The 26939-nt window shown below is 39.4% G+C and overlaps 1 protein-coding gene across 5 annotated transcripts in view; it reads right to left on the minus strand.

Annotated features, from left to right (window-relative positions):
• Positions 1–3512: 3512 nt before the first annotated feature.
• Positions 3513–26939, minus strand: part of PCNT (pericentrin) — a 71266-nt gene continuing 47839 nt past the window's right edge. For 4 of the 5 annotated variants that reach the window (XM_026047828.1, XM_026047819.1, XM_026047810.1 and 1 more), the window contains 22 exons: positions 26541–26711; positions 25706–25858; positions 24691–24861; positions 23306–24424; positions 22299–22400; positions 20868–21395; positions 19895–20000; positions 19316–19470; positions 17917–18114; positions 17363–17536; positions 16483–16678; positions 15625–15847; positions 14909–15059; positions 12717–13433; positions 11503–11783; positions 10623–10725; positions 9062–9226; positions 7898–8133; positions 7183–7271; positions 5636–5789; positions 4712–4839; positions 3513–3848 (listed from right to left, as the gene is read on the minus strand). In XM_026047828.1, the coding sequence (XP_025903613.1) occupies positions 3805–3848; positions 4712–4839; positions 5636–5789; positions 7183–7271; positions 7898–8133; positions 9062–9226; positions 10623–10725; positions 11503–11783; positions 12717–13433; positions 14909–15059; positions 15625–15847; positions 16483–16678; positions 17363–17536; positions 17917–18114; positions 19316–19470; positions 19895–20000; positions 20868–21395; positions 22299–22400; positions 23306–24424; positions 24691–24861; positions 25706–25858; positions 26541–26711 (5364 nt within the window). In that variant the 3' untranslated portion in view covers positions 3513–3804. The remainder of the gene's footprint in view (positions 3849–4711; positions 4840–5635; positions 5790–7182; positions 7272–7897; positions 8134–9061; positions 9227–10622; positions 10726–11502; positions 11784–12716; positions 13434–14908; positions 15060–15624; positions 15848–16482; positions 16679–17362; positions 17537–17916; positions 18115–19315; positions 19471–19894; positions 20001–20867; positions 21396–22298; positions 22401–23305; positions 24425–24690; positions 24862–25705; positions 25859–26540; positions 26712–26939) is intronic. The other variant, XM_026047801.1, reaches the window with a different exon arrangement.

The raw sequence follows: 26939 nt of genomic DNA on the forward strand, positions 1-26939 counted from the left end.
GGGGCGGGGCGCGCGCGCGCCCTGGCGGCCGTTGGCAGCGACGCCGAGGCTGCCTCGAGGCCGCCATTTGCCCCAGCGGATAGGCCACGTTGGTGGGGCAGGAGGAGGGTCTCCCTTCGCTCTGCACTCAGCAAAAGCCATCAAAGATGACTTAGAACATCAACCACTTTCAGTTCTCATCAAGAGCTACTTCTGCCGCTGCGTTTCGCTCCCACCGTGTCTCCCTCAGAGCCCTGCCACCAGTGCTGGAGGGCTCTTCTGCCCTTGTCTAGTTGTCCTCTTGTCACAAGAGAGAACATTCTGTGTCAGAGATGCCTTACCCTCACTGAGAAAACCAAGTTATTCAAGCTTGACTCTACTCCCTTTCAGCAGGCATGTCTGCCTCAGCTTTTCTGCTACACTTTGTTGTCTTCCTCGTACATGTGCCAGGGGAAAGTGCCACACGGGCCCATTCCCACTGCTGACGAGCCCTGGCAGCTCCTTGGCTGTAGATACAGCCACTTTCTGCCTGAGGTTTGACCTCACCGCAGGCGGGCCATTTCCTGCGCTTCAGAATGGTCTGTGCTCTGAAAATCATCTATCAGGATGCTCAGCCAGTGCTGAGGGCAAGGGCACATTCACAGTCTTAGGGAAGATGGCTACCCACTTTATTACAGATTTTACCAGTAGAAAATCGATTAAGATGACTTCATTCTATGGAAAAATGACCTAAAAGGTCTTCCAAAAATTTCTATTAGTCTTAATGTTACACTAGAAAAGTCATTGGCAGTTGTTTTTCAGCATGTCCCTCTTCTCTCACTTAGCCAAGTCCTTGACTACAGTATGGGCTGTAGCACTTAGCAATCAGGGAACAGACAGGAATGCCATGCTGGGCTGAGCACACAGCTGACAAACTGGTCTTGACGTCCCAATTCTGGCAAAAAAAGCACTCAGGTGTTCCTGAAACCATTATGCAGGTTGGAAGGCAAACATGCCTGCTTCTGGTACAAAGTGCTAGGGGAAAAGAGAGCTTGTTCCTGTTTTTTTTTATGTATGCATTAAAGCAATACTTAAATCATTTTCACCATATCAGTAACTTAAGTGTATTGATTCTTTCAGACAGTGATTTACTCTACAGATGAGTTTGTAAGTGTGCTGGCGTGCCACAGTGCAGGTTTCATTTCAAACAAAACTGACTCTTAAAATGTGACATCCTACCATCACCAGAGTATATGCTGTAACAAAAAAGAATATTTAATTTTAAAGGATTAAAAGATGCTTTCTTAGTACCTGCCCACAAGCAGCAAACTGTAAAACTAGAATTCAGTTTAGAAGATTTGTAATACCAGTGCTTACTGTTTCATTGTAAGTACAAGTTCCAAGGTCTAACAGCCCTTCTCCTTACAAAGCAAAAAGTGCACTACACATTTAAGTGAAAAATTACAGATTTGATTTAATGTCAGTTTTTAACTTTGGTGTCTAAAAGTCCATATTATTTCTGAGAAAATATGCTAATGCTATGCTAAGCCAATCAGCAGTAACATTCAGAGCCTGCAATTTGACAGAATGCTAAATTTAACATTACGACTCCTAGAACTAAATTAATAAAATATGCTACAGACATGTAAAGCAATCACCAGCATAATTTTACTTTGTCAATTCCAGTCAGTTCAAGTTGGTTTACAACATTGGACAAGCAACTTTGGCAGAGATCAGGTATCATTTGTTCATGTCCCTCTAGTTTTATGCCAAGTCAGGTGTGTCTTGGCAGCTGGCACAGAGATAATAAACTCTATAGTGTATGCCAAGATAACATTGCAGAAACTCCTTCCCAAGCCCACACTGACCCAAATACCATGTAGGACAGTGCACAGATCCATTGCTATGGATTGTGGAACCACTGATTGAGTTGTGTCTTAGAGGCACATATCCCATTTCATGCGTGTTGTAGCAAATGCTGATGTGACACCCAAAGCTAACTTCTGGAGGTAGCTGCATTGCCAGTGTTTGGTTGGTTGGTTTGTTTTTCTTCTCAATTTTGCTGCAAACAAAGTAACAAGTCTCAAAGGAAGAAAGAATTGGCACTGTGGCACAGTACTAGCTCACCCATAGTAGGACTAGGCATTAGGTAAGGTCTTACCACCATGCAGAGAACAAGATGTTATCAGTCTGCCACAGAAGGGCCAGAACACAGTTTTGTCATCTTTTCTTTTTGACTGTGCTGGAGTTCTTCAAGGGCTGGTCCAAAGGCCGGCTGCAGCCTGCAGGGCCCCACATGGCTCTGCAATGGGCAGCCCAGCCTGCAGCAAAGAGTCCCATCAAGAGACTCTGCTCCACCCTTTTCCCCTGTCCTTGGCAGGGTTGTGGGAATAGGGGCGCTCTTTGATCAGGCCAGCCTGAGAACAGACTCAGGCAGGAAACTCATCACCAAAATCACAGGGTTGCTGCAGGACAGCCTTGCTATCTCAGGGCTGCAGACAGGAGCCTGGATTGCACAATGTCCTGCACAATGTCTCTATTCCAAGGGCTGTCCGGGCACTTGGGAATACGCCCAAGGATGCTCCCAGCACCACTAAAGGATAAGAATACACAGACCTGCCAGGCATAGCACTGTCCAGAGCCCATGTTTCAAGCATCCCAAAGACAACAGCAGCTGGTAAGAAGTCAGCAGCACCCAAAACAGGTCCAGGATCCCCGAGATTCTTGTGACAATATTATCCTCCTTCCTCAGGGTTGGTGCCAAAGCTCCACAGTTATTACGAATACAAATGTTCATCAAATGGGGCAAGATTTAGGGTTGACTAATGAGTATTCATATTTACAGATAAAGAAGGGCCCATCAATACTGATATACAATTCTGACTCTTTCAGACTCTCTAATAAGAGAAGGCAGAGGTAACTATGCTGCAAGCTTCATTCAGCTATTTCTAGTGGAGTCTTCCAGGAGAAAATTAGTTAGTTCTGCTTTATCTTACTGGTTCCAGTGTGAGTTTCCTCTTGCATGGACTACACCTCTAAAGTGTCAGCAAATACTGCTCAGCACGCTAGAGGCAGGCAATTACAGAGAGACTGCAGTCTCTGACAGGTGAAAAAGACACTGGAGGAAAATCTAACTTGCATTCAGCTTGCTGAGCAGGCACAGATGAACTTTATATTGCGTGAATTCAGAGGCAGATGCTCTCCAGAAAGACCAAGTACCTCATGCACGAACAGCATAGAAGAGCTCAAGGAGTGAACCCTTGATGTTGAATTGGAATGTGATGAGAAATACTGCAGGAAGGAGGAGTCATTTATTGCAAAACCAGAAGATTGAATCCTAAATTCACAAAATGCCACGAGTTAAGATTTGGAGGAGGTTTTTAAGCTGTGCTGCTAGTCAGAATGATCTTTCTCAAGTACTCAATTTTAGGAACAGGAGAAGAACATGAAGGACTGAAACAAATACCCACACGCTCTAAGAATTCACTAATAAAATGCCATTTTAATAACTTTTTACAAGGAATCCAGCTATACACTATAGAAAAATAAACACAGAAGACTCTTCGCAACTTACAATATAGTGATGCAGGCACACTTCAGCTGTTAACTTAGTAATAATTCCACATGAGACTGTAAAACATTATTCTTAGTGAAAAGTAATTTCCTTTTAAAATACTAAAATATAGTAAAAAGTCATATAAAAATCTGATGCAAAAGCACTGCATAGACTAATACCCCTTTATTCAGTTGCACAAGAAATCACAAGTGCCTCCATTCACTAGGGAGCAACTTAGAAGAAAGCAATAACCTGGGGGCTTCGCAGTACAGATTTCAGAAGTGTTCTGATCACTTTTTTGTGTTTCGCTGGCGAGGCGATCCTGGAACTTGTCCTAAATTCAAATGAAACAAACAAGTATTAGAAAACTGTCCTTATGATGAAACAACAGGGTACAGTTAGCAGCATGTAATTTCCCCAATATGCTATATACGAACTATGCTGAAAGCAATTACTGTTTTCATGGGCCACCTAAGAACAATACAAAACAAGATTTGAAAGCTTGCGAGCCTGCCAGAGCCAATGTTCACACTAGGATCAGTGTTCATACAGGCATATTTTACACAGAACAGGAAGACTGCTTCATTCAGATCTTTCACTCTTGTGATGATTCAGCAGGCATTCCTTTGCTGGACAACATATTTTAACACAATATATTAAAGCTCATTGTAAACTGGAAACTTGTATTGTAAAGGTTACAAAAACATTCCTTAAAAATCTGCTATGTACTGAAAATTTGGAAAATGATAGGCACTTTCCTCCAAACTGTGACTGAGTTCCAGTCAGGTAAGTTTTTCACATTTGACATGAAAGAAAGTACCTTATCCTATGAAGTGCTGTCAAATTTCAGTTTCAATTTTAAAACTGAAACCAAAACAAACAAAAAACTAACTCTTATCCACTTACCCACCTTTATCTCTGAAAGATTGAACTTATTAAATAAAAATGTCATTCTTGGACTAGTTTTAGATACGAGTTATGAAAAAGTAAAGTTTCACTTCAGAGACATACTTACTTATTCCTCCTCCTTCCCCTCCCCCCAGAAATTTTGATTAAAAAGTTTCTCTTGACATTCTGTAATTGTTAAGGGATATGGGAAATGTTAAGGGATATGTAATTATTAAGGGATTGTAGGAGACACTTGCAAAAAGAAGCGCAAGCTGGGGAGAGCTCTGAGCGGTGGCAGGGTCCCCTTACCTGGCTGCACGCCGCCGAGTCTTTGCTGGATAACCTCTAAGCGATGAATGTATTCGGTGAGCGATCGTTCAGGATCCTGAGTAGATGCAAGGGACTTTTCTGAAGCTGAACTCATGGATGGCTGCAATCTTCAAAGGCAAACAAATTATTTCTTTTGTTAAAGCTCTGGTCATGCACTCAGATATAATAAAAGTAAATTTATACGGCCACATAATACAATAGAAAGCAAACTAGAGGATCAGTACAAAGTTATGTATACCTGCGTTTAAGACAAAGCAATAAAGACTGGACAGCTTTTGTGCAAGGGAGTCAAAAAGGAAAGGATGTTTTTGATAAAAGCTGGAGGATCTCAAGCCCGCTCCACTGAGAAGCACTGATAAGTCCCTCAGGTAAGAAAGCTGCAGTCAGAGAAACTCCAAATGGCCTAATGAAAAAGAACTGCTTCTAAGGAGAAGGACCAAAATGCATCTGCAAAGAGGTACCAGTCTTCCTGCTTCAGCAGGTAAAAGATCATCTTGAAAGTACAACTCAAAAAAGCTCAGGGAAGCTCTCAGATGCCAAGCTGAGGAGGAGTGATGTGGGAGAAGACGACACGCTATGGACCATGCGATACTAGAGGTTGCATTGGTTACAACAAGATCTAGCCCTCAAAAAGGACTAGCAGACATAGCCACTCCAAGTACCTCAATCTGTTCAAATTACTTTTGGGGTATCACTAGGAAAATTCTCTGTCCAAAATCATCAGATGTTCAAAGCAAATAAGTTTTTTTTGTTTCCGGTAGCATCTTGAAACAAATGAAACATTTATCAGATCTGTGAAAACAAATTCCTCTTCTTGAGTGTTTTTCCCCAATAACTGATTAGATTTTTATGAAAGCCTGTCCATCAGGATGATTAAATATAATGCAGAGATTACACACTGACCTGTTATGTAACCAGTAAGAGGATCTGGGGGAGGAGCTCAGAAATCTTGCGGAGCTGGTTCTGTGGCATGATCCAGTATCTCGCGTTGGAGGAGAGTTGGTAGTAACAGCTGGGAACTGCTGCCGTTTCAGGATTTCTGTTCTAGCACCAGGAACTGTATTAAATATAGAAACAATTTAAAAGTCTGCACTGAGAATCATTCAAAGCAGCCTATTAGAAACACAATCAATAAAAACCTACAAGAAACACAGCAAAGTTTTGTGTGGTATTAAACACAGCTATATAAAACACATTATAGATGATTGCTTTTTTTGCCAGAATTAACAGCAGTTCAACACTTTCACGTTCAGTTAATGTTTCCTGCAAACTGGAAACACTTTCAGCGTTTTCTTTCCCACACTTGCATTTTCATCACCTGTTATTATATGTGCACAGGAGACATTCCAATGACTCATATGAACAAAACAATTTTTTCAGGAAATCGTAATACCTGTTGTGTGCTCTAACTATAGGTGTACGTGTTGACTGGCACTCTCCTTTAAGGCAGGAGAGTAGGTAGGGAAAGGAAAATTAAAATGAAAGTACTTCACATTAGTCCTTTAAATCACCAAAAGAAATCAAATAAATTTGAATGAGGCTGCTAAGATGCTATTTTCTGGCGAGTTATAAAGCTTGGAATGCATTTGAGGATTCAATTTCCATAGGAACCACATCACAGAACTACATTAGACTTTTTTTTTTTTATTTCAATTAACTTAAAGATTGAAGAGACTATAATGTACACACATACAAGGTGATGAAAATCGCACTTCTACGTCTGTAGTATGTTTAGGGTTAAAAAAAGCCTCAAGTATAATATTATGGAGCATTACATATAGTGGAATATTACATATAACATAACATTGTGTAATATTTTAATATATTACACAAACACGTCCATAAGGAATGAAAAGGAATGAAGCCATGACCAAACTGCATTGGATCACACATTTGTCTGCTCTAGTTTGCCATCTATGATGACACTAAATAAACTCTAGAAAGTATTTGCTGGGTGGGTATCTGTCATCAGATGAAGTCTTTTCTAAATTTCTGGAGAATTTAATACTTTTTCACCTCCAGCAACACAAACATATGCACCCCATCTGAGACTTTGGTGTTTTTGACATTTCATGTGCCAATTTTGATACCATTACACTAGGATTTTTCCTGGCTTTATAAATAACTCATGGCAGTAATTTCCATTACAGGTAGCTTTAAATAAGGAGGAAACAATTTTCTGATCTGTTTTATGAATAAAATGACTCTGTTTCATAGCTTGAGTGGTTGTAATAAAGAGTTGGCTGCTGTTAAAATAAGTTTTGCAAGTTTTCAATTACGAGTTTTTACAATGTCATTGTAAAGTCAAAATCATTATGTTTTGGAAATAACAGAGATCTGTTTACTACTTTTGTGCATTTTGTTTGTTTGTTTAAATCAAGCTTTGTTTAAATCAAGCTTTACTACAAAGAAGTTAGAATTAGAAAAACATACTCGTTCAAAACCCTTACCTGGATTACATCCTGTACTGTGAGAGTTAGTTTCACCCTGTGTGCTCTTTCGATTAACTTTGTTCCACTTTTTCACCAAAAACTTTAACCTGAGTAGCAAAAGAAAATTGTACAACCATTAAAAACAAACAAAACATTTTAATACTAACATTTTAACATTAATAATAATGTTTTAATACTTTGTTAGTGTAAAACAACATAGAATGCAACAACATAAAGCAACAAACCTTGAAGGAATGGAGAAAGAACAGCATATTTCAACTTAGGTCTACAGAATTAACTTATAACCTGTAGTATCCTATGATACAAACAGATTATTTTTTCATGAATGAAACGTACCATAAAGATAGATCTATGCATCTTAGATAAAGACAGTGACAATGAGCCCAGACAGATCAAGATAAAACTTGGAAAGACATAGATGCAGTGGTATTTGAGAATCAGAGAATGACAATTACAACTGTATGTCTTTCTCAAAAGGACAGAAGTGACTTTTTAGAAAGTTTCATTTTAGCCTACGTCAAATTTAGCACTGACTCAGAGACAGTAGCTTGGCCACAGTTATGTTTAGTTGTCATGTTTGAAACCTCATTTCAAATCACGTATTATAATGAAACGCTGCAGAAGAAATTCAGAAGAATAAACTGGAAAAACTTTTTTAATATATCCAAGCAAACTGCATGAGAGTTTTGCTCTCACTGTGCTTTGTTTTTACCTTGATATGGCGATGATCACCCGGACTGCACATCGAAACTTGGTGAAAGGACGGGAGTGTCCAGAGAGCTGCAGGTCTGCAGGGGAGGGGTAGATCCCCATACGTGCTATAAGAGAGAGGGTTGCTTGCTCGCAGTCCTGAAATCCACCGAGAAGCAGCAAGAGGTATTTCTTCTGATAAACCAGAGCCTTCCTAAAGCTCTCTGCTCGCAGATACTTCCTATATAATCTCTGCATCTAGTGGTGGGTAGAGAAGAGAGGAGGAGGATATTAGACTTTGGCAGTTTGGAAGCCATATATAAAAGTTTGCATGTGTCTATGAAGTCCTAGCTAGGCTGAAGGAATCTTGCTGACAGGAGGGCAACTGGAACAACCCTCTGTACCCACAGTTACAGCTAAATTAAAATGCTTTAAATTTTCTGAAAGTTTCAGAGCAAAATTCTCATACCTGAAACTCTGACATGGTTTTAGTTTTTAAGTATTAAAACAGAACCTTTATCTGTACTTATTAACCAGAAAGTGTATTAGAATGAGCACTCCTCTAATGTGCTTATAATCAAATTTATCTTAAAAATAAGAAAAGATTATGAAAAATTTTTAATAATTTTGCACATAGAAGATACATAGATCTCTCAGTATTAGCTGTAGAAAAATCCCAAAGAGTTAAGGTGATAACTTTTGATGCAAGTTTCTCTCCAACACCATGAAAGTTATAAAGGAATATCTCTGATAAGGGATAATTGAGGAACAGCATTCCCAATTTAATATGCAGTTTATAATGACATTCTCTATAATGACATTCATCTTTTTAAAAGGCAACTGAAAAGACTGTGGCAATAAGGGAAAGTTAAATGTCATAATTCGACAGTTACTGCTGTTCTCAGAAATCTGAGCTACAGACTTCCAGGCTCCTCAGCAGCAGCAAGCTTTTTTAATATTCATAATAAAGAAAATTCAAATGGAGCCTAAAATAGAACTACTAAATTGCTTAACTTACTCTGGATGTGCCATTAATCACTTAGGCAATACCGCTGAGCGGTGATACCGAGGATGGAATTCTCCAGAGCTTTATGTGATCTTGAGCTGGTAACAGCTCTCTCAAAGTTATTTTACAGCAAATCCGTACAACAGACAGGACACTGGAAGGCAAGCACGATCATTTTACCTTTGGGCTGGAAGATTCTACCCCTGGCTTGTTTTCAATTTCAGCAGTAGCTTTAGCCAGTTCAGACTCTGCCTGTTTCAAGGCACTCTGCAAAATGCCTTTTTCCTGCTGCCAGGCAGCTCTTTCCAGTTCTTGAAGAGAGTCAGTATCATCTGGCACTCTGGTCTGAAAGGGAATCCCAAAGACAGCGAGCTGTGATTGCTCTTGCATGCTACTTCCACAGGTCAACATCTCAAACTGAGGAATAATCTAATTTAATAAAGAAACTAGTACATAAAAAACAGTAAGACAAAAACAACAGTACTATCCAGATGTTAAATGGTAGCATGGGAAAGTGAAGTAAAAAATCAGTCCATGTTAAGAGTTTAAGAGTTATGTTAATCAAATTGCAGATCCATTCACTATAGATCTGTCAAATCAGCTTTGCAGGGATCCTGTACATTTTAATGACAACAGCCCCCCAGAGAGTTAGAAAGGGAAATAAACCATCTTACTTCCTTCCACATGCACAAGAAGATGAATTAAAAAAAAGATGTAAAGAAGATGTCCACGTATAAGGATGCATGTAGCAACAAACTCTGAAGCATCCACAGGACTAGACTTTAAAAAACACATTCAGATCAGTTTAGTTTTGCAGTTAGTCATCTCTTGTAGGAATGAGACCCACAACTTCAGGTTCAGCTCTTGGCAAAGTTCTATCTTCATATCCCTCTCATATTGATCATCAATTTAATGGTCAACAGTTACATGAATGGGAGATGCAGCAGATCACAAAAAAGAGTAAAGCTATTTTTTTAGGTGTGTAGTGTTTTCTTGCTTGAAATGAAGTCAATATATTAGTGACACAAGTGCCAAAGCCAATCTCTCCTAGTAACTTAATCTAGGAAAGCACAGGGGAGGTTTTAAGGGGTTTAAACTTTTTCAGGATATTCCAGTTGGTTATTTCTTCCTCTCCAGGTTAAATTCTTGCCCTGTACTTACTAGGCAAATAATAGTTGTTTTATAGATTATAGATTATCTATAAGTTAACTGGTAAATAAAAGTTAATTCAAAAGTTATGTTTTTAAGGTGCATTTTCTACCAGTAAACCTTAGTTTAATCTTTGATTAGTATCTGTAATACTGCTCATCTCCCCTCTTGAGACAAAAAACCATGAGTGATTTTTTCAAGTTATTTGACAATCTGTTGAAAACTAAGTGTCTCTGGTATGCAGTGTCCTGCAGACAGAGCAGGAGGCAACACATGCCAGGACTTGATATCCTCCTTGATAATCTTGATATAGTACATGGCTAGGGTAAAAAAAATAACTTCAATAAGCAAACTCTGTGATATAACAAAAAGGAGATATCTGCTACTAAAACATGCTGATAGATGATAACTATACACGAGTTTCCCATCCTTTTTTTTTTCCCTCTAAATCTTCATCTCCAAAAGAGGACAACAATTTCTCTAAATTTTTCAAATAACCTCCAGAACCCTCAAAATACAAATATATCTCTCATGTACTGGAACCCACATGATACACAGCAACTTAAGCAACAAACATCTGTCATTTCCTTACCAGAGGTGCCGGAGGAGACAATAAATTTGATTTTAGTTCCTTTAATGTCTGCAGTAAAGAGGTTACAGCTTCATCATTCGATGCAGACCAATCATTAACTGCTCTGTTAAATAGAAATAATTTTTCAACATTAGGTTCTTTTTTGTAGCAATCTCATATTATACTTATTACATTATACTTATTCCCCCTACAGAGTTTTTATTTTCCAGTGTGTCTTTCAGTACTATTTAGCACACAGCACTAATGGACACACAATGAAATTGGTAAATTTTATTCGTTTTTAGGAGCAGAATTCTAAATAATGTTGCATAAGGATTTTATCAGATGTTGAATATTTCACACCAGGGTCAAACTCCATCACATTGTTACATTGGTTATAACAAACCACCGGTATTTTACTCTAGCAATACAAGTTACTATCTGAGTAATCACTGAGTGATTCCCAAGCTCAGTGGAGGTTCCCATCCTGATCCTATAGATATGTGAATAACCTAGTTTTTGACAGATCTCTCTTAAATTTGGTAGTGACCAGTCTAACACACAACTCTTTCACAAGGCTTTTTGCACAGTGGTTCTTTGGAAGAGGGACCATGTCCCCAGCCCACTTGAAAAGCAGGTGCACAAGCACTTCCATCACTACAACTAACACACAACCCCAGAAGCTTCTGATGGGAATGGCAGAGCAGCAGGATAGCAACCTGCCAAATGGAGACTGCTACCACCGTGCAACCATGATTTCAAATAAGATAGATCGTGTAAACAGCTGAGATGTATTACTGCTTATTCGCTTCAGTAGGGGGCTTTTGGACATGACCCAGGTTCAAAAGCAGGACAGAAACAGAATTACTAGATTATAAGCAGTGTTTCAGTAACTACTCACTTATCTGCAGTTTTGTATATGAACTCGTTCAGACGGACAGCTACAAAAAGCAACTGCTGTCTTATCTTCTCTAGCTGTTGTTGCTGCTGTTGCAAGTGCAGCTTCTCAGCTGCTTTTGTCACAGCCTGTTTGGTGTTTCGATTGCTGTTCAAAGAGTGCAAAACTTCTGGCTGAGAATTTGGAGGTGGAAAATTTCTTTCTCTTTCTTCTAGTAATGCCAGTATTTCCTGCAGCTCTTTGATCCTGTGTTCATCCCTCTGGTGTTGCAGTTCCAATTTTTGCTGTTTAAATAGAAATAAGAAAAAGTGACTTGCAACTTAAAATACTATACATACACACACACATATATACACACACTTCTACAAATATACAGTACTTCTTAAACCCACAGACCACTCAATAGAGGAAGATTATAGAATTATCTTCTCTTGAAGCCCTTTAAAAATTCTGGATTGGGTATCTTGGAGGTCTTTATCCATTTTCAGACTCGGTGACTGGCAAATCTCTAGAGAGCTCATAACCACTGCTTTTAAGTCATATTCAACTATAAGTCTTCTCCATTTGTTAACAATCAGCACTATCCAGGACAGACAAGGAAATAAGTCAGTGTTTCTGCATTAGTAGTGTTGCCAGCAGGTCGAGGGAGGGGATCCTGCCCCTCTATTCAGCTCTGGTGAGACTGCACCTGGAGCCTTGGGTGCAGTTCTGGGCTCCCCAGGACAAGAGAGATGTGGAAGGTCTAGAGAGGGTCCAGCAGAGAACAACAAAGATGCTTAAGGGACTGGAGCATCTATCTTATGAGGAAAGACTAAGCCACCTGGGCCTCTTTAGCCTAGAGACGACTGAGAGGAGATCTGATCAACATGTACAAATACCTGAGGGGAGAGGGCAAAGAGGACAGGGGAGAGGACTCTTCTCGGTGGTGGCCAGTGACAGGACAAGGGGTAATGGGTACAAGTTGAAACTGCTTGAGCAGAGGGGGTTGGACTAGACCATCTCTACAGGTCCCTTCCAACCTTAACCACTCTGTGATTCTCAACAAGCCCCTGAAACAGCTACATATAGAGAAATAGAGGAAAACAGCTTGTCTAACACATTTTTCAGAACACTTTGTTTAAGGGAAGGAAACATTTCAACTTAAGACCATCATCCACAGGGTGAATTTTCAGACTGGCTATTTCAATTGACAGGGAGATCTGACTAAGCGTTCTCACCAGTCTCTCTTGATCTCTCTGCCAGTCCTTCTGCTTCTCTACTTCCGTTTGCTGCTGCTGCCTTCTCTCTTTCTCTCGCTCCTCTTTCTTGTCCTTATCTTGCTCCTTCATTGTCCTGAAGAGTGACTGCAGTCGTTCCCAGTCAGCTTTTAGCTTTGCCTCTCTCTCCCTCTGTGCCTCCAAGGATCGGATCACCTCTTGCTTTTGGCTCTGAAGAGACTCCAGCGTAGCTCGCAATTTCTTACTGATCTCCCTTTCCTTCTGGGTTTCTTCACAGCACATCTGCATCTCAGCCTCCAGCTGCCTCTTGGAAAGAATGGCCTTCTGGTGTGTTTTCTCAATGATAGCAGCGAGCTCCCTGGTTCGGGACCTCTCCTCCTCCAGCTGGGCCTGGAGCTCTCGCACGAAGGCTTGCTCTAACAGCGACTCCCTGTGCTGACAGGCAGCACTGTCTTTGGCTCTCATGCTCAACTGTTCCGTCAGGATACGTTCGTGATTCAAGGAATTCAGGAGCTCCAGCGAACGGTTCTTCTCGGCGTCCAAATTCTTCTGCAGCTCGGACAGCTTGCTCTGCTCTCGGCACAGCAGAGCTTCGCAGCGCGACTGCTCGATCTGAAGCTCCTTGCGGAGGTTGTCGTTCACCGTCTGCTCGTGTTCCAAGGACACGGAGAGCTGACTGTTGTGCACGGCCTGCAATTCCAAGGCAGCCTGCAGCTTCTGTTCAAAAGAGAGACATGCTTATTATATTCTAGCGCAAGGACTCATTTACAGGGCAGGGAAATATTCAGCAATATTTCAACGTCCTGCTTTACCTGGGAAGAAATTCAGGAGTTAACAGTATAGATAAAGCACCAAAAAGCCTTAATTTAAATGGAAGATAAATGACCTTTGAAAACTCCCGCTATACCAGACTAGTTTCTAATATTACAATTGTCAGGAGCATGCTTATTACCATCATGATTATGAAGTAATAAAAAACAAAGTGGGGAAAAAAAATAACAATCCACCATACTAACATACCAACATATCTTCCATCATTTTTTTTTCCTCTCCATATGGTAAGTTCTTCATAGGGAAACCTGAATCAGAAATGCTGGTTTAAAAAGAATCAAAAATCTCAGCAGTTAAAGTAGATGTTAAATCTCTGCATTTTACAGCTGTTTGTTTAGAGAACAGAGCACATGGTGAAAACAATCCATCCCCTGGTCTGTCATGCCAACCATTTTCACTGCCCTTGCTGAGCAGAAGACAAGAGTGAGTGAGGTGACAGTCCCAGTGGCTGGAGAAGATCAGAACTAGCAGTGCTCCAGTCCTGGCAGGGGTTCTGCACCCTGCCTCTGATCAGCACCAGCTCTCATCTGCTCCTGCAGAAAGCCAGCTCAGACCTCCAGGCAGCAGAAATCTGCCATCCATTGGCACCATTGGCCTTCTGCAATGCTGGGCCGAGGGAGGTTTTGGGAATGGAGGACTGTGGCAGCGTAGACCATGAAAAGTTTAATCCGCTGCAAAACTGCATCGGTGGCAGTGCAATTTCTCTATAGCCTCGGCTAAACTGGTCTCTGCCTTCTCTGCATGGGCAGTGTGTTTGTGGAACACACTGTGGAAGATGCAAATCCCATGTCTACCACCTGAGCAGAAGAAAAAATAAAAAGACCTATCAGAAAGATAAACGGCAATTCCTCTCTGTAAATAAGGGCAGGCCAAGGAAGATATGCGTCAAAATTGTGTACTCCCATTTAGGGCATATAACAAGGATTGTTTTGAAGGCATCTGATACAGTTTGGCTTTGTTTTAAATTCACCAAAGGTTTATGTTAGATATTATTTCCACCACTATCACTCCTGCTTTGTTAACAGTTATTTACAGGTCTTCTGCAAGGACTGAGTCATGATTATACAGAAGAAGGCTGTTCAGCCTCCAGCTTTCTGTTCAGTCCAGAAGAAAGGGAACAAAGGAGGGAAGGAAGAGAAGAAGAGAAGAGAGAGGGGGAAAAAAAAAGAGAGAGAGAGAGAGAGAGAGAGAGAGTTTGGTTAACCTCCAAAAATACAAGCTATATTGGAAAGGTTCAGATTCTTTTCTGCCAAGTACATGCATCATTGAGTGATTTTCTTTACAGTCCAACATTCTGTTAGTTCACCTCCCTCAGTTCATGAAGTTAACTGGATTGGAAGCATTACGATGTAGGGAATTACCTCCAAGGCCTTTGTCTTTTCATCATCTGCTTTCTTGTGCTGAAACTGCCGTTCCTCAAACGAACGTCGTAGCTCCGCTTCCTTCAGCCGTTCGCTCTGCAGATCTTGAAGTGCAGCTGTCAAATCTTGTTCTTTCGCTTCCAATTCAGAACTACAAAATTCAAAATGACACTGCAACTGCACACAGACCAGATCATCCTTCATCACTGATACAAGCAAGCCAAGTTGGATTGTTTTTTTCAGTTGGGCTATTGGCTCATTTCCCTAAGATGACCTCTGCTATACAGAAAGTCAGTTTTCCAGGCACAGCTATTTAGTACCTGAAAACAGCTTATCTGCCTGTACACAAAACTAGAAACACTCCATTTACTAGCTGTTCAAGTATAATGATAAACTATCTACCTGGCAAAGTAAAGTTGACAAGAGGAAAGAAAAACATTGATGTATAGTAAGAATAAGAGGTAGAAAAACCATACAAGATTACAGGTAAACAGAAGTAGTTTAGAGCTATGAGTTGTGTAAAAGCCTAGGAGAAGAGTTGTGAGAGAAGAGTGTCCAAGCTCTGAGCCGTTTGCAGACCCAGTAAGTATAAAGCTCCTTCAGATCTGCCAAAGCACTCTGAAACAAGAAAACTCCAAACAAACAACTAAATAAAAGAAACAACAACAAAAAATCCAAAATAAAAATAAAATAAACACCCCACTCCTGCCTCTTACCAGCACTGGTTTATTTTCCTCTGAAGCTCTTCTAGGGAGTTCTGTAGCCTTTCATTCTCTCGCTTACTTTCACAAAGCTCCAATTTCAGGGCTGATACTGCAGCTTGCTCTTGTTTCAAGAGTTCACATGTTTCAGAGGCTCTTTTCTGCTCCTCAGCCAAGGTGCTCTGCAAGCCACTTACAATAGATTTTTCTTGCTGAAGCTTGTATTCTAATAATTCAACTGGGATAAGAAAATGTTAACAATCATTTGCATTACAGTGCACGTAGCAAGATGTTAGTTATGCTGCTTCAAATTGCAGGTAAATTAGCTGGACTAAAACATTCTTGTCCAGAGGATGAGTTTCTTTTCAAAGATTATAGAAATAAGCAAAAAGAAGACAAAGACACATTATAGCTTTGCTGTCATTGGATCATGCTACATACATGAGGAACTGTAATACACTCCAAACAACTTGTTACTACTGCATCATGAAGCAAAATCATTTTAAGCATCGTGAAGCAAAAACATCCATTTACTAACCAAAATGTATACACAATATTCCCTGAAAATCATCAAGGGTTTCTGATCATCTTTCTTGGGTTTTCTATATGTACACCTTGGTTGACAAAGAGTCATCCTTTAAAAAACATTCCTTTGGGTTACTTTAAAGCTTTTCATCATCTTTCATACAGATTTGTCTTAACCACCAATATCAGAAAGATCTGTTCTTCCTCTTTTAAAATCTTAGGAGTGCATTAATGTATTGTACAGCACTTGCTTCTTTGCAGAACAATTTATTTTGCCTTTTATCTTTTTAGTCAATAAAGGGGAAAAAAATACAGAAGCTCAGGTGACAGGAGCTTGATGATCACTACCTTTTCTCCGAAGCTGGTGTTCTTGTTTGCTCCCATGATCTTCTGCATTAGTAAGAGTTTCCTGTAACTGCTGTAGCTTCTCCTGGTTCTGAAGATGTGTCATGCGTAGCTGAGCCCGAAGGTCCTGGATTTCGGAAAGCAAGCTATTCCTGTCCGAGGAGAAAAGGTGCTCTACAACCATCTGCCGCTGTTCCTCCTGAAAAGGACCCAAGTGCCATTAAATCTGCAAAGCTATTCCCTTCTTTTCCTACAAGGATAAAGCCTAGAGAACCCTTTGTGTAAGTAGTTTTATAAAAACACAACTTCAAACGACTGCGTTGATGCCCCACTATAATTTAAAACTTAAAGTAACACAAAAAAACATTTCACTGGCTTACAAATAGCCCGATAGTTACTAATAATAGTTTACACATAATAGTTACTACAAACCATCTGGCCTGCAGCTAAAAGCTTAATATTGTCATGAAACAATTCCAAGTATGTTCAGAGTTTGTTCAAAATACACCCTTTGCAAGAGAAGTTTGTGATGCTCCAGATGGAAGTCTTCCTCCAACCTACACCCTTCAACAATTATTTCCTCCTCACTAACACAATCTCCTGATCACTACGCTCTCTGGCTGCCAAATATAACAATCAATAGATTTTATAACACAACACACATGAAGCCCAAGGAAAAAAATGTGCCCAAAATAAAGATTAGAAAAACACACTGATATAACACAATCTGGATTAATGTGCAGAATTTAAGATTTAGGAACAAATGTGATAAAACTGTAAAACCACAGCATCCATGCGTCATGCCCATATGCACTCTTAAAATAATATATAGTGGAACAGAAGAAGAGATTTATGAGCATAATACTTTAAGAGGTTTTCTTACTTGTTGTTTCATAATATGCTCCAGTTTTTCCATTAATGAACCTTCATCACCAGAGCCAGGATTGCAGAAGTGAGACTTTAAGTCGATCTGCAACACATTTCTCTCCTTCTCAAACACACTGTGCACTGCTTGGAGAATTTCTCCTCTCCAGTCACTGGTATTATCCACATGCTCCTGCAGAAAACAAGCATACTTATTGGTATCTGTAGCATCAGTCTCTAACTTGCAAGCCATGTACAGCCCTCCAACACCTTTTAGATGGCCTCCAACTGTGAAGTGTCTTTCATATCGTTACTGCATAAAACTACTTTGTAATTTAAGCAGACTAGAAGGTGTTAGAGATGCCTGTTCAAACCTCAGAAAGAAATCCCTGCTTCTCCCGCTCCTCATACATGCATTTTGCATGTTTTTATACATATTTTATGCATACAATTCTTTATTTATACATACTTACATATGCACATTATACATATATACATACATATGTAAGTACGTATAAATAAAGAATTGGTAAACAAGTTCTAAAAGGGTACAAGTCATCTCTGTTGCGATACCTTGTCTCCTTTGGCTGCTACCTTGCTAAGGTAATCTCTCAGGGACTGTATAGCATCCAGAAAGGCTCTGCCTTCCTTCTGCCATCCCTCCATAGCTGCTCCACACTGACTAATGCTCTTCTGGTCCCTAACATCAACGGGATGCTCCGACAAAGCCAGTATCTTGCGGCTCTCCTCAAACACCATCTTCAGTACCATCTAGGAAGGAAGAAAATGCAGTGTTAGGAAATAAGCATCAACACCTCAGCAGCATAGCAGTGTGGTGGTGCAGCTAGACAGTGAAGTCAAGGTGGCCATTCCAGGCTATAATCTCAATAGAGGCACACATTTCTGCTCTGCTATGCAACATGACACATAAGTATCATCTATTAAGCAACATTTACCAGAGAATGTTATCTCCTAACCAGTAAGCCTGGTATTTAAGAAAGCAGTCAACACACAGAACACTGAAGTACAAAAAGCAGCCTGCCCCAAAGTATCTTACTGCTGTGCAAGTCAACATGCAAATGTGCCAAAGGACTGCTATTTTACCTCTGTTGTTTTGGAACTTTCCTGGCACTAAACCAAATTTTATGAAGTATGAAGTCAAGTTACTAAACCGCACTGATGCTAGACAACCCTCAGAGGCTAAAAAACTGAATTACATATTTAGACAACCTTGACTTATTGTAGCAAATTACATGGAAATAACAGTTCCCAAGTAATCTGTCTAGATAATTTACACAGTGGAAACTATTTCCTCTGACATTGTCAGGCAAAATAATCTCTTTTAAATAAATTCCCTGTTTACAATCCATTACATCATGTGCAGATGTTTCCCGGTCTCATTCCAAGGAAGGTCATAGGAGATTAAAGTCCTTTACTATGTAGATCTCATTCCAAATATCCCAGCCCCAATGCAGAGCACTCTCTCCATGTTACTCGCTTCTATAACAACAACACCAAGAGATTTTCTTTAACTCTTGGCATTCATACTTGGCACTTTATTGAATGGCTTGAGTTATAGTTTCTGTAGCTGGAGTCAAAACAGTGACTACATCAGGAGGCAATGCCAAAACATGCTACACTTCAGTAAACATTAACAATGGAAGGAGTCCGAAGACTTCAGTGTGCTTCTGCCTAAACACTCAACATCTGAACATGCACCTCACTGTCACTCAGTCTAGACTGATGATCCATGAAAGAAACTGTAGAAGCAATAATTCCCTGGCTTTTCACGCCTCCCTTCGTTTTGCCAAACACCATAATAAAGTCCATTAGACATTCTGGAAGGCAGCTTACATTGTAAGCTTGGCAGTTTATAATGTAAAGGCAACAGCTAACTCCATTTTAAATTAGCATTTCACTGCTATTATTTTAGTTTATATTCCTTGGAATGCTCCCATTAATCACATATTACCTTCAGCTGTGGTGAAAGTATTTCTTTTTCTCTCATGGACTCCATAATATCTGGAATTATTCCCCGGCACTGCAGATAAGCCAAAAAACTAGGATCTAGATGGTCAGATGTTTCCAGTTCCTGCTTTAGTTTAGCTGTCAAACTGGAGCTGTTATCTAAAGGAAAAGACACTCAAAAATGTTATAAACCTGAAGGGAACTTAAAACTGGCATAAATATTTGCAAAAATAACCATGATTTCTTTAGCTAGTATACACGCAGCATCATCTCAGCTTAGATAATTGAGATTTACCCAAGATTGACTCGACTAACTCAAACAAGTAAAAAAGTAATAAACTGCCTTTAGCACTAGAAAAAATGTTGCAAGTCAAGAACTGCTAAAATACTGTGCCTCCTTTTCCATACACAAGGATGAAAAGTTAAAAGAAGACTTCCATTAACATGAATATAGAAGTCTAAGTAAACCAGAAACCTGAAAAAAGGTACACCAATAAAAGATTGAGAAATGAAAGACTATGGAAGGAAGAGGCAGCATTATAATATTTCTGAGACTGAGGTTATGAATGAACATTATACTTACTGCTGCCAAATCCATCACTCGCCACTTCTACAGCTGATGCTGTTGATCTTGTGTCATCTTGCAAATCAGATGGGGTTAAGGTTAGATTATCAGCTTCTCTCACCTGCTTGGAAATAATTTTTAGCATTAGTTTTGTTAATCCAGCTGTAGAGTTTTCTGCAATAAAAGCCTCCTTGTCTCTGCTGCAGATTTTGGCAAACACCTTCTGGAGCACAGTGTTAAGAGACAGCAAATACCATGATGAAACAAAACTAGAGCTCCCCTGCCTTTTTTTCCCCTCTCTTCACTTATTAAAATCTTCATCAGACTAGTCTGAATGAATGAAAGTTCAGAACTCCTTGATTAGTCTGAGAGAGTAGCTCCAGAATGAAGTAAGCTGTGCCAAGCTCCTTCACTAGCCTATGGATGGATGCACAAAGGCAGAGGCCAGAGATGAGGGAACGGGCCAAAAGAAATCCCTCCTTTCCAGCAGCAGGCTGACTGGAGTTGACAAGGCACGGCACAAACTCACCACACTGGTCTAACTCAAAGTGTCTTTTCATATGGGCCACTAATTTTCATTCCAAATTTTGTCATTAAAAGCACCTTAGGGCACCTAAAATCACCTGTAACACGAGCAGAGCTTCTAGGCATACTGTAAAGCCATTAATAATAAAATCTTCTAGCCCAGCTCCTGTGGTTCTCAGAAGCAAAGCCGTACAGACTTCATCTTCCCATCAAATGATATAGACATGAGTACACAGAACATTTCCATTAGAAGAAAAAAAGTACAAAGAGTTTTTTGTAAGACAATTTCACCTTGCACTCTACTGTATAGATGGAGAGCTTTTACAGTTCACCTACTGTATAGATGGAGAACTTTTACAGTTCACTGAGAGCCATGGTTTAAAATTAAATAAACATATATTAAAATATATATATTTGACATTTATATGACATCATATATATACACGTGACATGAAATATCACTTACTAAAATTTTCTCTATATCTTGGTCGTCATCCACAGAATAGGTACTTTCAGAGAAAACCAGGGATTTCACATCTACTCCCACTGCTGCTTCCTCACTGCCGTGTACATACAGATTTGGATATCCCACAAATTCTGGGGTATCTTCTTGCATAGATGTCCTTGCGTGCATCATGTCAAAATCTGTGCTGTCCACTTCTGTAAAGGGAGTCAAGTGAAGCACTGCCTGAAGTTCCACGCTTGTATCCTGCTTTCTCACAACCTCAGGTGACTCCCATGAAGCCATATCCACAAGTAAATCCTGGAAGTCTTTCGGAGTGTCTTTATAACCCATGATTAAATTGTGTTTTGGCGAATCGAGAGTTTGGTGGATTTGCAACATTTGCTGGCAAGACTTTTTCAGATCTTCCTGCTTTTCAGAGTTATTGACCACATTCAATTCCTGAGTCAAGACCTTTTCTTGCAAATGCTTAATTTGAGATTCCCGATTTATATTGTGAACCGTTAAGTCACCTCTGATGTTATCCTTCTCCTACAATGAAATAACACATATTAATTGCTTAATGGAATTAAATGTTATTTTACAAACTAAAAACATGCAGTTAAAAAAACTCTCTCCAATGTAATAATCAGATATAACGGTACTTCAGTGCATTTTAAACAGCATATTTATCTGCCATATAAGAGCTAAGTATTATCAGCGGAGAAAAAAACCCTACATTAATCAGCAAATGCACCCACTTTCTCAGAGCTGACTTTTGCATCCAAATAGAAAAAGAAGTATTACCCATAATTGTGCAGACAATCCTCCTACTTTTCAATAGGATTTATGTCCATCATATCTGAAGAAGGTTTTATAGGACTAGGTCATTCTTCTGCTGAAATTGCATATTTCAGTATCTTTTAGTTTAGCAGCTCTTGATGGATTTTGCTTCAGTGACTTTGTCTAAAACACTTTAAAAATACAACTGCACTTCTGACCTCTTGTGACATTTTGAATCAGCTCCCATAAAATATATTCAAGGTGAAGAGTTGCTTAAGCTCTAAAGACATAGGTTCTATAACACATCTCATCATGACATTCAGCTATCATGATATTCAGAATATTGCACTTCTATTAGAAGGAACTATTCCATAGGAAGGGGTGATCCATAATTCATCATTATAAAGGATGGCTTGAGGATCCAGTCAAATTATTTATTTTAACTCAATGTAGTTCTTATCTTTGAAGACCCTCCATTGTCACAACATACTCAAAGACATCTTGCATTAGGCATGAAAATACTATTGACATGAAATATATAAACTTAAATATTGAAAACCCAAGGATCTCCTTGAAAAAAAAAAAATTTAAAGTCATTTTACTGTCCCCCAAATTCCAACATCCCTTCATATCTTTCAAAGTTTTACTAGTTCTCTCTTCACTGAATCCTACCTCTGTTTCTGTAGAAACTAATTCAGATTTCAGGTCTTCTTGACGAGTTGCCATCTTTATATTTGTACTCTCTTCATTCTGCAAAGTATCCTTTATCTCTCTCTGCATTGCATTCAGAGGAAAACATATTTTTTGTTTGAGCAATTTCCATATCCGTATAAATTATATATTTTTTATACTTTTCAGATGTCAGCATTGTATCTACAGTAACTAGGATTTTACAGGTGCATCTCTCATACTAAGTATTTCACAAACCGTTCCTGTCCCCCTGGCTAGGCAAGGGCAGCATCAACCTCAGATAAATCAACCTCAGATTTCTATACCCATATCATATTGCTAAGTAAGAACCTTCCAAATTACATAAGACTGGCACCTCACTTTCTTATTTCCTATGTGCTCAGGAGCTTTGATATTCAGGGCTCTTACTGACAATTATCACCTCAGTAAGTAAGTGTTATCATGCATTAAGTTAGTACATGACAGATGTCCCTAGCTCCATGAAATACAAGTCTTCCGCATCCTATTTCTTTCCAAACTCGGGCAACTTAATTAAAGATCACATTAAAATCCTCAGAACAAATGGTTCTTTAAAGATTCAGAGTAAATAACAGTTTCTACTAAAATTTGGCACAGAATGGAGCATTTTCAATACTTTCCCTAGATTCATGCTTGAAATCACAAACAGCTCAGAAAAACTAAAGGAGCTTTCCTGAATGGATGAAGTTTCCACGTATGTTGCTCGGCTCTATTTTTTTCCAGCCATCTACCCCTGACCTGCAGAAAGGCCACAGAGACAGGAGAATCTTTGCTGTGATCCACACGACCAGTTTTTATGGTATCTTTACTCTGTACCCATACAGGTCATCTTTAAATACTACTTTCATTTCTGTCATTACAATACTGAGAAGAACAAACTATAGGGTTTAAAATAACACAAATTGGCTTATTTAAGAAGAATAAAGAAAAAGAAAAGAAAAAGTAACACTACTAGAAAACTAACTACATACCAATTCTTCACTTGGAGAAACCAGGACTTCAACTGACTGATCAACAGTTGTTCCCAGTTCTTCCAATTTCTCCATTCCTTTATGATCTTCACCTTTTCTTTCTGTCTCGGTGACCAGCTTGGGAAGGTTAGCCTCTTCATAACCATCTTGCTCCTTTGACTTGTAGGTCTCCAACTGTGAAATTAGGTCATCTCTTTCCAAACGTAAGGCTTCAAGATCTCTCATATGCTCTTCTATTTGATCTTTCAGTTTTGCAGTGCAACCTTGCAGTTCATCAATTTCCCTCTGATAAACCATTACTTTTTGATTTAGTGTTTGCACCTCAAAATCAAGTCTAGAAACTTCTGACTGAAGATTGTGAACCTCTTGAGTCTGATCTGCATCTTTCCTCTCCAGCTCAGTTTCAAGTACTGCTACCTTTTTGATTAAGCACTGCATTTCATTTGTGTCAGCTGCTCTTTGATCTGCCATTGCCTTCATCTGCACATCTTTCTCTAGAATATTTGCTTCCCTCTCTCTAACAGTATCTTCCAGTTCTTGAATCTGAGAAGAAATCATTCTTGCTTCAGCCTCTCTCTGAGAAAAGTGTGTTTGGAAAAGCTGGTATTCTTTCTGAAGTGTGTCATACTCTAACCTTAGAGAGATTAGCTCTGCAAAGTGCTGCTTTGATGACTCCTGTTCTTTCTGAAAATTTTTTTCTAAAATTTCCATTTCTATTCTGAACTGTGATTCCTTCTCTTCCAGTTGGTGCTGCAAAGCTTCCCTAGCAGTTGAGACAAGCTCTAGTTCTTCCTGAAGTTCTTTCACATTGGAGAGTAGCGATGTGTTTCTTCTGCTTGGATCAGGATCACCCTGGCCATCTACCAACCCCTTCTTCAGCTCATTCTGAAGGTTTTGCACTGGTTCCCCCAAATCAAGCTGATAAAGATTATCTTGGCTGTCACTAACTTCATGACATATTGGTGCAAACTGTGCTAGCTCTTTCTGAAGTTTCTCAATTACTCCATGAAGCTGTTCTACCTCTTCATCTTTGTCCTTATGCAACCTTTCCTGATCGCCACGAAGATGCTCAACAAGAGATCGGAGTTCTTCAATTTCACATTTTTGGTCTTCCGCAGCCTGAGCAAATGGATAAGAGTATTAATATATGGAGGCAAAATTACTATTGTGAATAAGAGTTAAAATTACTAAAAAAAATCTTGTTTTTCTGAACCACTTAGGCATTAAGCATTTAACTGCAAAAAGATTTGTGGACTTTAGCTGGGTGCCTACTCAAAATTCTCTTTAATATAAGAAACACTTAATAGATTTAATCAGCAATATGATTCTGCGCATTCCTTTTCCACCCCAAAATTCAACAGTGGCCATTTATGAGATGCTCTTACCTTATTGCTCACAGCATTCTCTAGCTCATGCTGAAGTCTCTTCACCTGCTCATTCAGATGATCAATTTCTTGATTCTTTTCATTAAGCAGTGCTTGTGGGAATGACAAAGCTGAGGAATCACTATTATTCTGGTTCTGACTTTGCTTCAGATGAAGTTTTGTCAGATCCTCCTGAACAGAAGAAACATCAATATGATTACAAGGGACTTTCATTTTCTTCCAAAATAACGGCAGGACAGAACTACTTTACTTAAATATTCATCTCCTTATTATAATGAAACATAAATAAATACAGCTACCTCATTTGAATTTATACCACTTGATTAAATTGGTACAATAATTCTCAATTTTCAAACTGAGACAAACACTAGCTGCACAATTATCAGACAACCATCTTTAAACCTTAGAACACCAGCTCTAGCTGGAGAAGTCAGAAATACAGCAAGATTTCAGCAGTAATTACTGAACAGCAACACTGTAGTTTGTAATCCAAGAATCACTGAAGTTATTGTGAACAACCGCGCTCTGAGGAGAACTGCTTTTCTGGATTTTCTGGATACAAGATATCGTGTAAATCATCTATCCCATTATAGCAAAAAAAAAGTTTTAGGAATGAGCAGCTACTAAATAACTCATGAACCAGCAGCTACTAAGTAGAAGCTAAGTAGAAACTCAGTATCATTGTCATGTTCCAGTGAAAGAGGGCACCTGGGAACAGCAAGAACTCCATCACACTGTCTACATTGGGAATACTTGGAGTAGCACTGCCTTTTCCCTCTCATGTATTAGGGTGTTGCAAAGGTCACGGGCACAAAAGGAAGACCAGAGTGTGATACCATGCTCCAGCACAGCCTTTTTCAGTGCCTCTTAGACCTTCCGAACAGTGACCAGAGTTGTCCACATGCAGGAAATATGAGATATAGAACCACACTGAGAACCTTATGAGACAGAGAACACATTGTTCAACGGGGATTTCTGGTAGTTTAACTGGACCACATAAGCTAAAGAAACCTACCTTCAAGTGTGCATTCTCTGACTGAAGCTGGCTGATGCTGGAAGTGCTAAGGTTTTTTTGCATCTCTAACTGCAAGTTCAGCTGCAATATCTCCTCATTTTTACTGATCAAATTATCTTTACATTGCTCTAGCTGGTCTAATAAGCTGGCAATCTAAAACGAAGAAAAGGCAAAGTTGTTTTAATTAAATTCCTTTATTTAAGCAGAAAATATTAAATTTAATTCACCGTCTTAATTCCTGCCAATAACTACAGCAAGCTCCATGGCTTAAACTCTCTCTAATCGGTTTATATGAATAAAATACCTGGGACAATTTAATTAAAAAAACAGAGCACAAATGAGCAAGAAGCTAGTGTACTAGCTCCTTAACTGGGAACCAAAGCTTCCTGATTTTGGAAGAATTACAAGGTTAAGGGTTTGGCTCCCCTTCATTTTCCCCTTTTAAAAATCTAAGTGCTTATATTAAATGTCTGAGACAGGGAGGGAGAAAAGGAAATCAAGGCATGAGATGTAGTTTGGGGCAGCAATTTGAGACAAGCTAACAACATCTAATGCCTAATGTAATCACAAACAGCTTACACGATCACCATATTCCTTAAAAAGAGAAGTTAGATCTGCAATACTAAACCCAACACACAACAATCACTAAAGCTACATTCATTGACTTGTTCAAACTGTAAAATTAAGATTCAGTAATTACACATTACACAGCTTGTATCAACTCAAGAGTATTTTTGATCGGCTTAAATTCTCAGCTAACACGCAAAACATTTCTGCAACTTGTGAGACTGCTCCTGATGTCTGCAGGGACCTACTAACATCACAAACTGCTTACCTCTCTATCTTTCATCTCAAGTGCTTCCTGCTCCGCCTGTAGCTGTTTCTTGAGTGCTTGATCACAACTGCCCTCGGCAGGTACTCTGTGCCTCGCTTCATCCAATTTAGACTGCAGGGCAGAGATCTGAATCAGGTTATTGTACTGCTGCTGTTGCAATGCTTCTTTATCCTGCAAAATATTTTTGTGTGTGTTAGAATAAGTTATCAAGATATACATCCCATCTACACATAATGCTCCTGTCAAAAATAATTAATCCCTAAAGAAAATCCTGGTGCTCTCACTGACCTTCTGACCAGTAACAGGGAGTACTCCAGGCACATGAAAAAGGAGAGAAGAAGCTACATGCACAAGTCACACCCAACTGAGATATAAAACTGCCATCTGCACCCAATACCA

Source organism: Nothoprocta perdicaria, unplaced genomic scaffold (assembly GCF_003342845.1).
Source record: "Nothoprocta perdicaria isolate Ctin4 unplaced genomic scaffold, notPer1 scaffold_11, whole genome shotgun sequence".
NCBI classification, from domain to species: domain Eukaryota; kingdom Metazoa; phylum Chordata; class Aves; order Tinamiformes; family Tinamidae; genus Nothoprocta; species Nothoprocta perdicaria.